Genomic DNA, 15925 nt, shown 5'->3' on the forward strand with positions numbered 1-15925 from the left:
CAAAGTATATGCTGTCACATATGCTGTGTCTTTCTTGAGTTTAAAGTAGGGCTTCAGTCCTCTGGACACTTTGCTTGACTTTGTTTGTGAGGCTGAATTCACTGAGAAGAGTTTTTAAATACACCAAGTTAATGAAATCACCTGAGTCCAGTTTTTGTGATGATAACTGGATGTATTGCTTGGGTAATTGCATGTCTAGGAAGTGCTGCAGGATAGTATTTCTACATCTGGTTTGGAAAGTTCTACGTATGTCTAGATATTCTATGGAGGAATGCTGTCTTACCATGCTTTGAGATTCAGAGGGAAAAGAAGAGAGAGAGATCTTCATGAATAGCTGCTGTAGAAGCTAAAAAGACGTATCTGCTGTGGCTGACAGGAGACTGTCAACTTGGCACATGTTACTACTTCCTAAAAGTAGAATGATTTTGATCACTTCAGCAAGCAACGTGCTGGTCACTTCTGGTTTAGTTTCAGCTCTACCTGAATATTAAAGGTATTTCTTACTCAAAATTTGACCTGGTTTTTATTCTGGATCCCAGTCAGAAATGGGACAGGTAGTTTGAGACCCGTGGAGGACATTATAGATGCCAAGCTCTCAGCTGGCTCTGGTAAGAGCACATTCTTGGCTTTCCTTTTTGGTGTCTCTCTCTCCACCACACAGTAACTTTGTCTGCCAGATCATGGTACTGCCTCTCTCTTATTCTTGCATCCCTTTCTTGCTGTTTTGTTTACAGTGCTTCCAGCATCAAGAAGTGGTTTTGTTCATTAGTGCAAAATACCTTTTAGGTGATCACCTCAGATCTGCTCTCAAAGATTGCTACAGCAGTGTGACTCCAAAGCTACTCCATTTTTAACATCAGCACTTGTCTACTACACTTCTTATTTGCTGGGGTCTCTGTTCTGAAGTGTGCTTGTCCCAGAGGGTCTGGGTTTACTCATGCCTGAAACTCTTAGAGCTGCTTGTGCTTGGAGCACATGTTTGAACTGTGTTGGTTTATATCTGATTGCTGTATTACCATGGAGGTAACATTCCAATGAGGATAAATACCTAGTTATTCTCTTATTACTGACATCATAGGCTAATCTGGCATTGTTCATTTTAAGAGATGATGCAGTTACCATTCTGTACAGGGATATGTTCTGGGTAGGACATGAAAGCACCAGCACTGGCATGGCTGCAGCCACTGCAGAGCACAGTGGAGACAATTCCACTGTAGGCCACTATCTTTGGTTCATCTCTCTCTTTCTCAGATGACATTCTTTACATTCTTCCTGTACAATGCAGGAATTGCATATCAAATTGCTGGAATGGCAGCAGCATGGACAGTATTGCAACAGACCTTTAAAAGGCCTATTAGCAATGTGTCCTGTACAAGGACATTATGGGGGGATCATGGTGTTCTGAAGTCTTAGTCTCCTCTTCAGAGTTACTGAAGCTTTTTGTCCCTGCTTCCTGAATGGGGGTTAAAAATGAAGGCAAGATATCATCACACTCTTCAACAGGAATGAAACAAAAAGCCTGTTGAACCATAAAGCTGCATTTTACAACTTACTTTGTTTAGATCTGAGGGAAGACAATGGATTTGTTCTTGTAGCAGTAGATTATTTGGTGTTAAGAAGTTTGCTCCTATTTTTTTTTTCCCAATACTGCAGATCCCTGTCTCACCCCCTTTAAAGTGGAATCCATCTTCCTTTCCATAGTGAAGAACTTGGACACATACATGCTGATAAGGGAACAAATTAACCTGGTATGTAACCTCAGTAGTAAGTTCAGTGTGCTAGTTTTATTTTCAAATGCTAAAAATCAAATGAACCCAAGTGAAAACATCACTCTCAAATCTAGCTGAAAGCAAGCTTTTTGCTCTAATATATGTGTGTGAGAAGTTAACACTCCTGGAACAGAAGATGTGCTCAGAACACTGTTGAAGCACACATTTGTCACTCAGAAGATGAGAGACTTGTCCTCTGCTCCTATGGGCTAATACAGTTCCCTTGACAGAAGTGGCTGAGGATCAGAGTTTGTCAGGTGTAATATAGGCCACCTTCCAATTTCTGCCAGAAGCCAGACACTGCAGAGAAAGGCAGAGTTTATTTCAGGAGCAGTGCCAAAACCTAAAATTAAATGTGCTGATATCTTGTTCTTCCTCTTCTCCTGACTTTTTAATTTTCTGTGTATTTCTGAACTGAATTTAATACTTGGGAAAGGTGCCAAAATCTCTGCTCCAAGACGAGCATATACCAAGACAGACAACAGCCACAGGACAGTGTAAGGCTCAAGAGTCTGAGTTATTTAAGATGTATTTACAGCAACACAACTAGTAAAAATCACTGACATCATTGATACCACAGTTACCAATAACAACTGACCTGGGTTATCCCAGTGTGATTGCTGTAGCCTGGATACAGCACCAGGCCAGACCCTGGCAATGTGTCCACTTTGCTCCAGCTCCAGCACAGTGTGTCCTGAGCTGTCCAGAGTTGTTCCAGAGTGCTTAACAAGAGCTGCAGTCCTACCTTTGGACTGAAAATTAGCCTAAGTCCTTTGCCTCTTCTCAGTTTGCCAGTAATTGTATCTCTGGTTTATCCCCTGCTGTTCTCAAACCTCAGCTCTTCTTCCAGGAGCTTTGTCGCAGGCTGATCTTTTTCTGCACATCTCTCATTTATGCTCCAGTTTTTGTATGGATCTCAGCCCCTGCCTTTACACTCAGCCTCTTATTTCAAGCCCCAGTTTTATCTTCACATCTCAAGTTTACAGCCTCTGCTCTCTCATTCTGCTACTTAACCCACAAATGCATAACCAGGTGCAATGTAGACTGATGTCAGAAGGAAGCTACATAGTACAAATTACTGCCCTACACAAAACACTTCAGAACAAGGCCTCAATGGTGGGGTAAACAAGAAGAGGCAGTTTAATCTGTTTCCAGTTGTGTTCACAACCAAAGCTGGAGTTTTTTGAGCTGGAAGAAGTTTGTATCAGGACCTCTAAGCTGTGTGAAGCACAGGGGTTGTTCCTGGTATTGCACTGTCACAAGCAGGTGGTTCTATTCACATTCACTTCAGTCTCCAGGAGCAGAACCATGGGATCAAGTGCTATGATAAAAGGAGAGGTGTTACATGTATGTTGTATGAGGGTTTGTCCATTCTTACCCCATGTTGTTGTTGTTGATCCTTTCTTCTTGCTTTTTTCTTTGTGTTGAAGTGAGTAGGTAAGTAGTTTCTTAGTGGGAAAAGAGGAAGGAAGGAGAAATTGTGTCATTAGGACATTTTGTTCCTCTCTGTGGTGTAAAATTGTCTAGGAAACAAAATGCCCTATAAGAGGATGAAGGATGTCTTGCCTCTTGCTCCCCCTGCCTTCTCCTGAAGTTACATTAAATGGAGTGTCAGCTTCCCTTCAACTTTGGCTTTAAGAGCTTTGTGAGGTTACATACTGATGTGTAACTTAGTGCCAACTCAGGGTGATAACCAGATCCTGCTTTGGGTTTATTGTAAATATTGAGACCTCTTACTCTTTGCACATCTGGCTTTAAACATAGAACATGGGCTTTGGAGTCTGGTGAAGGAAAAAAAGTGAAGAGCTTGGCGAGGGAGGGGGGATGAGTCCTGACACCTGTACCTGGTCTTCAAAGCTCCATGATATGCTGACACCTTTGCAGTGCCTGTCTGTTCTGGTCTGGCCAGCTGTAATCCTCAGCAAGGCCCTTGGCTGGGATGGTTCCTTACCTCTATGTGGAATGAAAGTCATTGGTTTAATGGTTGCTCTGCAGAGCTTGGAAGGCCCAGGGAGAATTAAGGCAGCGCTGAAGTAGGAGCTGTATAAACCCCCGCTTATACAGGTGCTTCTTTCCAACAATGAGAAGGAAGCATTGCAGGAAAAGAATGAGAGAGAAAGCTCATTCTCTTCACCTCCATAAGCCTTTTTATCCCATTACCTCTTGTTCTATCCAGCTCTTCCCTCTCAACACTAATCCTCTGTCTTGTCTGTGGCACTGCCCTGGTGTCAGTAAATAGGAAGCCCCCGGCATGGTGCATGGCTGTGAAGAATTCAGGTGCACCTTTTGTTTAGATTCTGTGGCTTGGGCTATGTGACTATTGGGTGTTGAGAGGGGCTTTTGCTGCTTTCTATTGTCAGATGGGACCTGTAGCCATCTCAAGTTGTTCAAATAGCAGATGCTTATAGTTTTAAATTGAGCTTGAATTCAAAGCTGTGGAATCATCTGGAAGTCTCTCCTAGATTTATGCAGGGGAGTTAGTATTCCTGGGTCTCTCTGTCTCTACCTAGTCTCTTTCCTTGCCTGCTCAGGTGTTCTTTCCCCTGCAGTATATTTTATAGCACTTTGTCCTGTGTAATTTGCCATCTGCTTCTCCACAGACCCCTGTCTGTCAGCATCAACCCTCACTGTGCATGCATATGCATCTTTCCAGGCAGGGAACCCAGGGATTCTGGCTCTGTCGGCTCCAGCTGATGAATGAACTATTCTTACAGACATCTGGTGCTATCCTGGGCAAACTTTCTTCTCTCCCTGCTTCTTTTTCCCCCCCTTTCTCTCCCTCATCCCCACCCCCATCCACCGCCTCCTTGCTGGAGCTGCAGCGTGACTGGAAACAGGCTGAATTAATCAGCAGCCTGGTGCTTCACTCTGCTGCTTCTGTCTCATTCTCTGCAGCGCTGGGCTCTGCACAGTCTTGCTCTCTCTCCCTCTTTGCTGGCTCATTTCTGGAGAGCAGCAGCAGTGCAAGTTGCTGGGGAAGTGGCGCAGGAATTTGGCCCAGATGCTCTTTAAACAGGCTGATTTCTGGATCCCCCACCAAGGCAAATGCTGCAAAGTAAGTTTCTCTGCCTTAACATTTCAATTCAAAATGGCTTTCCCTGTCCCCCCCCCCCAACCCTCCCCCATTCTGCATCCTGCCTGATGTGATGGTGTGTAAAGAGCTTTGAGGTTTTGAAGAAAAAGAGGTTAAGGCAGGACGTGAAGCAGTGAATGATGATTTTAACTCAGGAATAGCTTAGTGCATTGGAGGGGATGGGGAAAGCAGCTTGCTTTCTAGAAGCAACAGAAGGGGCCAGACATGGTTTTAGGTGCTGACTCCTGCTTTGCTACCCCTCAGCCTCAAGACTTAAATTTGTCTGTTTCTTCTATGGGCTTTGATCTGTAGCTGTTGAACCTACTCATCCCTTTTAAATGTGCCTGGCATCTAGGCTGTGTCATACTTTTAGTCCCCAAAGTCTTCAGCTAAAGAAGTGGGGATGGGAAGGGGGAATGACAGATGTGCTGAAGTTCTGTGCATTTCTGAGCGTTGCTGGCTTCTGGGAGGGGATTAGCATCCTCTGGAGTAAGGTCTGCATTGGCATAAAGCAGTGTGCTGTGTGTTAGAGCCAGAATAAATCCAGACCCGTAAGTGCTCTCTGAAGTTGGAGGAATAATGTAATTAAAGCTTGATAATTGCATAGCACAGGTGAGCTTCAAAGCACTGCATAAACACTGCCTCATCCTGCCAGCAGCCTGGTGGGGCAGGTAACTATGGCTGGAGATTTGCTGTTGCAAACAGGACTGAAGAATGCACGATTCAACAGTGGGCTGGTACCTGGGGAGCGGTTGCCTCCTTCTCTGCTGTTGAGCTGCTGTAGCTGAGGGAGAAGCAGAGCACTGGGTTTTGCATTACCCATGTAGAAAGGTTGGTCATGCCTGCTGGCATCTTACTCAGTGCTTTATGGAGGGGGTAAAATGTGAATGTCGTTGTGTGGGTTAAAATGGACTCTGCTCACAGCAAAATGCAGCGATGATTCAGGCAGCTGAGTGTTGCTTTGGCCACATCTCTCAGAGATCTGGGCTCCTGCAGCTGTGTCTGTTTGCAGAGCAAGTCTGCAGGCCCTGTTAGCAATGAGCCTCAAAGCCAGAAGCCCCCGCAGGCACCCAGTTACCAAACTGTGGGGGCTCCTTTGTCCGGGGGCAGGGGGAGGTCTGGGCTCTGCCTTTCATACTGGTGCTGCAGATGGAGGAAGGAGGCAGTTGTTGACTGTTGCTCTGGCCATTAATTTGGGCACTGCTGTGCTGAAGGCTTTGCTTGTTTGATTTGAGACCACCAACAGCTAAGCTGTGGCTGCCAAGCTCATGGCAGGTGCCATTTAAACCAAGTTTAATTCATTGTGCCTTCTGGCACCTTTTCCAGCATGTCCGGTTTTAAAGGCAGTGGTGCCCACAGAGCCATGATCTGCTTTAAGGAGCTGCCTGAGTCCTGTGGGTATCAACACATAGCTCTTTTTCCTGTGCTTTCCAGTAGTGTTCAGGTGGGTTGGTGACCATTATAACCTTCATCACAGCTACAGTCAGTAGTCGCATTGTTGAGATGGGAAACTGAGGCGCAGAGGAGCATCCAGTTGTCACACTGTCATGCAGAAATATATTGGGTGAAGTTACTCCTTCTCATGTGTTTCTGAAACTGTGTTTACATTTCAAGAGGTGTAATCCCTAAAGTAGATTAATGGCAAAATGTCATTGTTGAATGAAAAGCTGCCTTCTCTTTCTGCTCAGGAATGCACAGTAGCTGTCAGGGAAAGCAAGAACATTCTGCTGCCCAGTTGCCCACCTCCAACTGTTGAAAACTGAAAAGCAATTGAACAGAAGTGTTGAAAAAGGGGCCTGTTGTGTGCAGCCTGGAAAGAGGGAACCAGTCTGACATACCGCCCTGTAGTGGTTTTCCATACCACTCTGAATCAAAGGGGTGGATCTGCAGGCTGCGAAAATTGAAGCTTCCAGCAAATATTCTGTTTTCTGTTCCCTTAGTTGTTCAAGCAGGCTTTGTAAAGGCAGTTACAAAGTGTACAGCAGGCTTGGTGAGAACTCCTTATCCTGCAAGAGGCTGAATCCACAGAGAATGGAGGATGATTCAACTCGCTTTGGAAGGCAAAGAATGTATTTATGTTCTGGTGTTATTTAAAACAATGTTTGGCACATGTGCTACAACACCACTTATTATGTCAACATTTACTGGTACAACGAATAAATATGCTACTATAGATGTGTAATGGCTGTATGAAAAGACAAGAGGACTTCATTGTACTAATACTTCATGGCTCTTGCTCACCTGCGTACGTCTAATCTCTGCTTGCTTGTTCCTCTTGAAGGAAGGAGCAAGACCTCTGTCTTTCATTGCATAGCAGGGAATAGCTGATAACCATCAAAGATATTCTTGAATGTTTCTATGTGTCAAAGAACAAGATGGGAATTTTAGGAGGAGACATCAGGAGTCACTGGTGGTTTATGTGAGGATGGAGGTGGGCTGTGGGAAGCAGACATGGGTAGGTGGTGATGCTCAGGAACAACTTCACATCGTGGGAGGCAGAATCAGAAGATAACCACTCTTTTCCTGTCAGTCTGCAAATGCCTCTGCAACCCATGAGGAAGGCAAGGGAAACCTTTTAGCTGTGATCCTCCTGGATCATTGGGTATTTGCCCAATAATTTCTCCCTGTCAAGCTATGGGGGGGCCAGCTGAGAAGTCAAAGAAAAGTCTGCACATTCTGTGCTCCCTGTCTCCTAGCTCTGAGCTACTTCTTGTGTCCTTCCTGCAGAGCCAACGCGCCTCCTAAACCTGGGCATTTGCTATATCTAGCTCAGGTTCCCTTTCCCTGATGTTAGCAGGCAAGCTAAGCAGCAATTTAACATCTAGGATGTTTACTGCAAGTGGAGACATTGACGCATCTTTTCATCTTCCCTTCCAGTCCACACCTCAGCGTGTTCATTCCCTCTACAAAGCAAAATCACATGCACAGAAGAGATCTGCACTGTGTTTTTCCTTCACAGCCATCCTGCAGATCACAACTGAGAGCTGTGGTACCATCCCCAAGGAACAGGGTTTCAATCTTCCCTTTACCTGCCTTCAGTCATGCATCACGGACTAGAGCTGCAATAGGCAGGGCAGGGGTCATCAGTGCCCTTGGAGCCTCTTGTGCTCTCCAGCCCCTTGGGACAAAGGAGGAAGCAACTGCTGATTTTCTCCTCGGGACTTTTCCCCTTCAGGCATGGGCAAAAGGATAGTGTAGCCTTTGAAAATGTCTCCTGGTTCCCAGCAGGGGTTTGCTTTCACCTTAACCTGGAGTTTACTGGTTTCTTCTGTTCTTCAGAGAAAGCCTGTGGGTGGGATGGTGTCTTGCTGCTTTTGTTTGGACTTGAAAATGAGGGGATTACTCTTTGAATGCCACTGTCCAAAGCAAAGAGATGAACATTGAGGGGTTTATTAATGATCTGCCACCTCCTGTGAATGGCTTCTTCACCCTGGGGTGCTCACGTCCTCCTCTGTGGCAGGAAGAGCACTTGCAGCTGATGAAGGCTGGGAAGATCCCTTTGGGACAGCTTAAGAGCGCCAAGGTTTGCAATATACAAAGGTTTGAAACATGCCTCATTAGCAGGTGATGGCTTCTTGCTGTGAAAACCCAGAGCTGCCCCTTGCCAGCAGCTCGGGGTGGCTCTTCTTGCCTGTCCCTTTCATTCCTTGGTTCCAAGAGCATTCCCTTGATGCTCACCAGCAGTGGGTGATCACAGGCAGAGTCACCACAGGCAGCCTCTCACTCCCATTATCCAGTGTTTGTTTACCACAGGCTCTGCCTGCTTTGCTGAACACTCCATGTTTTCAGTGTCAGGATGGGTGTTTAACAATCCCTGTCCTTCCTGCTGGTCTTCCCCTGCCCTGCCACACTCTGCACTTGGCCTTTCTCACCTCTTACAGCCACCTTCCTTTGTGGCTGCCCTTACCTCGACTGACACTGCAGCAGAACAGTAACTCCTGTGTAAAGACTGGAGCAGATGTACACGTATTTCAGGAACCTTTTTGATTACCTCTGGGTTTGCTGCCTTTTCCTGGTCGCTGCCTGCTGGGATGTGGCACTTTCCAGGCAGTGTGTGACTGTACTAGATGTTGGCATTAAGTGCAGTTTTCCTCTCACTTCATCTGTAGCTCTTGATGCATCCTTTGGAAGCAGTTTGGTGTCTAAGCAGACTTTGCTTTCCAGTTAAAGTCCTTATTGCTCATTCTGTGTCTTTTATTTATCTCTCTGCTCTCCCTGTGTCGGAGAGGATGTTTTTGCAGGTGCTTTGTCCCATACAACCCTCAGTGGAGAGGCAGAAACCTTTACTGTCACTTGCTCCTTGTTGCTCTCAGGCACTCCCGTTTGCAGCACTCCCGTGGTGCAGCAGCATGTTTGTTGCCATCTTCTCCTCTGGGAGTCTTTGAGAGACTCCTATGTTTAGTCCTGTGCTGATGTTACCTGGGTTGCTTCCAAGAGCACCACAGAACTGCTTCCTCTCTTCCTAAAACTGACACAGAGGATGAAAACTGCAGCAGGATTATTTTTAGTCCTGTAAAAGGGCAGCTAGAGCAGCATCTGCCTGGCCAGAATTAGCTGCTTCAGGTTGTCCCTGGTAGGTGGGGAGTGCGTGTGTGTGGTACATGGTCGTTTAAAGAGCATCTATCTACTGTTCCTTGACACTCAGTTACACTTTTGGATTGGACCATCAATGCAGACGAGTCTGAAGTCCAAGATCATAGTTTCTGGTAAATGCTCATCATGAAACCACTCAGCTGAGGAGCAGGAAGAAAACTGCAGGTCCCAGTGAGCTGCACATGCAGAGCTGAGTGCATGCATGCAACTCCCAAGAGCAGAGCTGCTGCACTTTGAGACCACGGTGGCTTTGGCAGGGCTGGGAAGAGCTGATGACTGCAGTAGCAGGAAGAGCTGCAGCTCCTGCCTTTGCTGGGCTGTGTCACACTGGTGGGGACCGGAGGAGGCAGCTTCCTGCCTGCTTTGTGTTCAGAAGTGCTGTAAACAGTATGAGACACCTGAACGCTTCTAACATGCAGGATATCCTGTGTCTCTGCACCCTCCTCGAAGTGTTTGTATGAAGACATGCAGTGCAGATGGTAACTTGTGTTGTCCAGCTCCCTGCTCTCTGCTGTAGCCCTCTCAGGGACATCTGCCTGCTTCTCCTGGTTAATTCTCTTTCAGTGATCTGGTACCCACCTCGCAGCAGGGATTTGAAAGAAAGGGAAGTGCTTTTGTTCTTGCCTTGCCCAAGAAATGCAAGTGTTCACTCCACTTTCTTGTCACCAGCATCCTATGGCAATCTATTCCAGGTGGCCTGTTCTTGGGTTGCATCCTTTCAGGCTGCTGCTGCTGCCTCTTTGCTGACCAGTGATGGAGCAGTGCTCTGGACTCTGTGCTTCCTTCATGTCTAGATGCCTCCCTCATAAGTTTGTGCAGTTCACCACTTCAAACTCTAGTGCTTTCTCTTGTAAATGTAGAATTTGATGCTGGAGCCTCCTCCTGAACTGATTCATGGCCTAGCACTTAAATTTGGCAGCTTCTGTGTCAAATACCCACAGGCAGGACTCATAAACAGAAATTCATAATAAGCAGTTGTGGAAATTGGGCCATTCTTGTTTAGAATTGCAGATATTCTACTACTCTAGTTGTTAGTACCATTAGCAAAACCCATCCTGTTCTACTGTAACTGTGTTCTGTTGCCTCTACAAGCTGATACCGGTTCAAGCCTGCATAACCTTGGAGCTGAGCAGCCTCCCTTTGTATTGTCCTCAGCCTGTGCTGATTAGAATCTTGTTTCACAGCAATGACTTTGTATTGTGCTTTGATAAGGTGTTTATCTGGCACAGTTTGTTTACCTGATACTATGGAAGGGCTCCAATTCCAGCCAGCAGGCTAAAGTTCACAGGAGGGAAGATGATTCCAGGAAGGTGCAGAATCAGACTGGTGATGATTGCGGGGCATTCCTTGTAGGGTGCTCAGTCAGCCTCCAGGAAAAAGCCTAACAAGGACATAAGGAAGCACTAACCGGTTTGCTTTTCTGGCACCTCAGGATGAGATGACTTCAAGTTTGGGCCTCACCACAAAGAAAGCCCTCACCATCCTGAGAGACCAGTTGTCAGCACTGCTGGAGGGGCATCAGAAGGAACGGAAGAAAGTGGCTTCATGGAAGGTGAGGCACCAACAGCACAAGGTTGGGCACTCAGTCTCCTCAAAGTAAAGCTGATAGGTGGGGAGTGTGTGTGTGTGTGATAGATGGTAGTTTAAAAAGCATCTATCTGCTATTCCTTGACACTCAGTTACACTTTTGGATTGGACCATCAATGCAGATGAGTCTGAAGTCCAAGATCATAGTTCCTGGTAAATGTTCATCACGAAACCACTCAGCTGAGGAATAGCTGAAGATGAAACAAAAGTTGGCTGTGTTCCCTCCCAGACTGATCCTGCAAAGTACCTGGGTATAGAACTGCTGAAGTCCTCGGGAACAAAGCAAGGCATCTACCTAAGGATATATTTTCTCCCAGCACTTCTCTACTGGATGCTGGAACTCAACAGAAGCTTTGCACCTGTGAAGGATCTGAGGGCTTCAAGAGCCACTAATGGCAGTGGGGTCCATATTAGGTGAAGAGCAAGAGCTGTGAAGCTCAACAGTCTCCCTTGCCCACCGTGTTTGTCTGGCACAACAAAGTGCTGGTGTTTGTGCACAGTACTTATGCACAGTGCTTGGTTAGTGACAGGGGGGCAGCCTGGCACAGAAGCCTTTTCATTCTTTCAGGCAAGAGTAAAGCAGAGAGAGTTCACTCAGACCCACCAGTTGAGCAAGCATTAGTGCTGTAGCATTCCCATAACTGATCTGAGATGCTCTCTGTCATGTTCAGGGGGTTTTACAAAGTCCTGTTCACCCTGGAGTGTCCACTGCTGCCTTCCCCCTTCCTTACTGTGCTTTTCCAAGCCTTTGCCTCTGTATTTCCTAAATGCTGTCTGCTGCTCTGCTTTTGTAGGAGGTGTGGAGGAGCAGTTTTCTGTACCATGGTAACCGTTGCTCCTGTTTTCACTGGCCTGGTGCATCTCTGATGCTTCTGGCAGTGCTGCTGCTGCTGTGCTGCTATGGGAGCCAGCCACAGGGGAGGTAAGAACAACATCCTATGCTGGGTAACTGGAGCAAGGTGGCAGTTTTATATTGTCTTAACACTGTGGCTGATAGAACGGTGTTGTCCCTCATTCTGTGCAGACATGAAGACATTAGCATGCACTGGTAATTCTGTCCCTATCAGTCTGTTTCATAGAACTTCAGCCAACTTAATCCTACTTCTAAAAGATCCATATAGTGTCCTATGGAGAGACTGAGATGGTTTTGCTACAGCATTCCTAGATCTTAAAAAATCCTAAGGCACTATCAGAGCCAGGAAGGATTTTGAAACTGGAGAAGTTAGGTGCTCATAGTGCTATCACATATGCCATAGCATTTCCTCACTCTATTTGTCAGGCTACTGTTTAGTTGGGAAAAGACCTTTCAGACTTCTCAGGTGGCATTATCCTAAAGAAGTGTGATCATAGCTCCCCTGCTTTTCTTTTTTAGCCAGGAGGCTGTGGGATGTAGAAATAAACAACCAAGCGGGTGTGCATTTATCTCTGTGGGTGGCTGGCAGTGTATTCTGCTCATTAACTCAAACCTTCCTGCTCTCTTCTGTTTTGCTGTGCAAAGCCAAGGGGCTGAGATAGTCAATGCACTGGCACTCTTCCTCCTCCTCCTCTTGGATCTCTTCATAATCGGGCGTCAAGAGAGGCTGAAGTGCAGAGAGGTGGAGAGAAGACTTCAGACAATCATTGAGAAGATAAATGGTGAGGTTCCTTCCGTTCATCTGTCTCTTACTTGCATTTGTCTTTTCCTCCTGTTGGATTCTTCTCCAAACCTGGCCAGATATATCACTAATTGGGCTTAGTCTTGCCCTGTGCTGAACAGAAACACTGAGAACTGTGTCTTACTCCTGCCTCTCCTGTACAATAGTTATTTTGAGCTATCATGTGGCCATGTGCTTCCAATCTGTGTGTTATCAGGTGGGCGTCTGTTATGTCTGTGCTTCGGAGTAATTTGAATCCTCAGTAGCCTACAAAAATATCTGCCTTAGAGCAGATGATGAGAGAAGAATACGTGGGGTTGTACCACAACAGAGACCAGAAGGAAATAAATTGCTGTGCATGAGCATCATCTCAGTGGGGCTTTCAACCTGAGGAGGTAGTTCAGTTCACTGTGGTCGTTTTAAGGACAGACTTCAGCTTTTCCATTGTACAAGTGTGTATTTGAGGTTATAGAATGTTTAGTTGTTAATACTGGGTGGAAAGAGAGGGGAAAAGACATCAAGGAGAAAGAGAGAGATGCTAAAAGATCAAAGGCTTAGCCCTGGAGGACCTATAGCCACTACAGGATGTAAACTGATGTGTGATTTGCCCCTCCAGAATTGTTATCACTTAATTCTTACACACCTTCTGCTTTCAGATACACTTGGCAAGGAGGTGAAATGGCCAGACTCCATGTACCCTGACCTCCACATGCCTTATGCCCCATCCTGGTCCCTCCACTGGGCCTACAGGGATGGTCATCTTGTCAACCTGCCTGTGAGCCTGTTAGTAGAAGGAGATGTCGTTGCCTTGAGGCCAGGCCAGGAGTCATTTGCTTCTTTAAGAGGGATTAAGGTAATTTTCTTATTTCCCTGGCCTATAACAATGTATTTCCTGGGATTTTTTTGCTAATGCTCTAATTGCAAGAGTAAAGATTGTTGGAGTGTTTGATTTCTTCTGACCTTGAAAATAGTCTGAAATTCCAGTTCAGTCAAGGGTGGTGCTTTGTTAGGCAGACTGCATTTTCCCTATAAACTCCTAAACCCAATGGGTGGGAGACATTAATGTGATACCAAAGGACCATATTTCCATCTCTTCCAGCTCAAGGGGAAATTGTAATGTGCTGCTAAATAGAAGTGAAGTGAATCTATGCAGTAGATATGACATGTAAACCCCCTACTTTATCCTGGGGTTTATGTGGAGAAATAAAGTTTGTCTGCTTTGACCTTCTCCCTACCACTAGCTTATTATAAAAGAAGATAATATAAAATACATGAGGTAGAAGTAAATCTCAGTGAAAACGTGCTTGAAGAAGGTTGGAAGAAGTTTAAAGCCTGAAATCTGCCTTTGCTGGGTTTTATAACTTTCACTCCAAATGCCACTTGTCATGCCATAACCAGATGTGCTTGAACACAAGCATCTCATTTTTACTTCAAGTTTGAAGCAACAGTTTAGCTAATGAATATTTGAGAGCTGAGAGAGGGAACTACTACAACATGAGTGACCAACATGTAGTGGGGATCCTGCTGGACTAAGCCTCCAGTCCCTCGCAGCAGGATTCCATCCAGCCCCTGACTGTGCAGCCTTTGACTCTCTGACCTTTTCCCTAGGATGATGAGCACATAGTTCTGGAGCCAGGAGATCTGTTTCCACCTTTCTCACCTCCACCCTCGCCAAGGGGGGAAGTGAAGAAGGGACCTCAGAACCCTCAGCTGTATCGTCTCTTCCGTGTCTTGAAGACGCCAATAATAGATAATGTCAGGTGGGTTATACACAGTGCTCAAGGCCTGCCCTTGTCTTTGTCCTTGTGGCTGCCTCATGTTGGTGAAGAATGAGACTTACTCGTCCAGAACAGGAGATTTCAAATATGCTGTGCTGTGTTTTCTTTATACCTGGCAGTTTTCTAAGTCTCTTAACTCTGTCTTCAATTGCCCACCTTAGCTGGTAGTTTAAGCTAATACATAAAACCACATATTATGCCAAGTATTAACTGTTCAGGACATTACTGTCCAACTAAATTTGAACAAGGCAGGGAGGTCACAGGTTTCATGCATTTGACGTAACCAGTGATATGACAGCCTTTGGTCAACTGGAGATACAGATCTCTGAATGTCCTGTTGGAGTTTCAATACACATTGGGGTGATGGAGCCTTCCTGTTAAGCAGGTGGGGAGTTTGCTCAACAGCACTGCAAATTCACCATGGCAAGTGCAAAACTGTTATTGTAGGATTTGGCTTCTCTTTTGAAGTACATCCCCATAGCATAGGGTGAATGCAGTGTTCTAATCTCTCCTAGGAAAGTGCAGGGCTGGGGTCTTGGTTGCTGAAATCTCAAGCTCTTCTCCATTTTTTCAGGTGGTGTCTGGAAATGGCTTTGTCACGTCCTGTGACAGCCCTGGATAATGAGAGATTCACTGTACAGTCAGTGATGCTGAAATATGCTGTCCCTATTGTACTGGTAGGTCTCATTTCAAGCCTCTGTTGTTGAATATAGCCATGTTTTGTCAATAAAGGTGAAGAATTTGCAGGCATCAACAGGAAGTTGTGGCCAGGCCCTGCCTTACACAGCTGACTCAGTGTGTACCTTGGGTAGTTCAGAGAAGCAAAGATGCTGAGCCATCTAGCTGAGAGAGCAGAGGGAGGAACTGTGCCAGCAGACCAAGTGTATCTTCCAGACTTTCCCAGGGCTAAGAGTGTTACAAAGCAGTGGAAACTCCTTCCCTACAAGCAGTAGTAGTTGCTGACAGTGTCATCTCTGTTTGAATTGCAGGCTGGCTTCCTGATCACCAATGCTGTGCGCTTCATTTTCAAAGCTCCTGGAATTGCTTCTTGGCAGTACACTCTTCTTCAGCTACAGGTAAAGAGCTTTGAGCTCCAGTACTCCTCTTTCCAAGAGCACCACTGAGGCTGATTCCCTCCTTCTGTGAGTTGCTTCATCCTGTGACAGCATCCTATGCACTCCCTTGTGCATGCTGGATCCAGGAGGTCTCAGTGGAGCAGGACAACAGCTCTACCCTTGCCATTCTTACTAGACTGCCCTTTACATTTCTTGCTCCTTCTCACTTGCCATATGTCTGTGTCTATGTATATGTATATATGGTATCCTTTGCCTTTAAACTTGCAAGAGTTTATGCCAAATTGAGCAGGAAAAAGAGCTGCAAGGTTATGTGATTTATTCATTCCCTCCATTATAAATCCCTCCTGTGCTTTCCCTGGTGCTGCACTGCTTCCAGTGCAAGCAGTGTCCTTCATTCCTGCCATTGCCTTTTCCC

The 15925-nt window shown here is 45.9% G+C and overlaps 1 protein-coding gene across 1 annotated transcript in view; it reads left to right on the forward strand.

The window, feature by feature from the left end:
• TMEM94 (transmembrane protein 94) overlaps nt 1–15925 on the forward strand; it is a 50399-nt gene that overhangs the window by 8420 nt on the left and 26054 nt on the right. Inside the window, exons 3-10 of the mRNA XM_062639852.1 lie at nt 1654–1748; nt 10868–10987; nt 11817–11944; nt 12521–12657; nt 13313–13509; nt 14265–14416; nt 15009–15111; nt 15424–15510. Of these exons, the coding sequence (XP_062495836.1) occupies nt 1654–1748; nt 10868–10987; nt 11817–11944; nt 12521–12657; nt 13313–13509; nt 14265–14416; nt 15009–15111; nt 15424–15510 (1019 nt within the window). The remainder of the gene's footprint in view (nt 1–1653; nt 1749–10867; nt 10988–11816; nt 11945–12520; nt 12658–13312; nt 13510–14264; nt 14417–15008; nt 15112–15423; nt 15511–15925) is intronic.

Source organism: Pezoporus occidentalis, unplaced genomic scaffold, assembly GCF_034315485.1.
Source record: "Pezoporus occidentalis ecotype Australia unplaced genomic scaffold, CSIRO_AGI_Poc_V1 ctg62, whole genome shotgun sequence".
NCBI classification, from domain to species: Eukaryota; Metazoa; Chordata; class Aves; order Psittaciformes; family Psittacidae; genus Pezoporus; species Pezoporus occidentalis.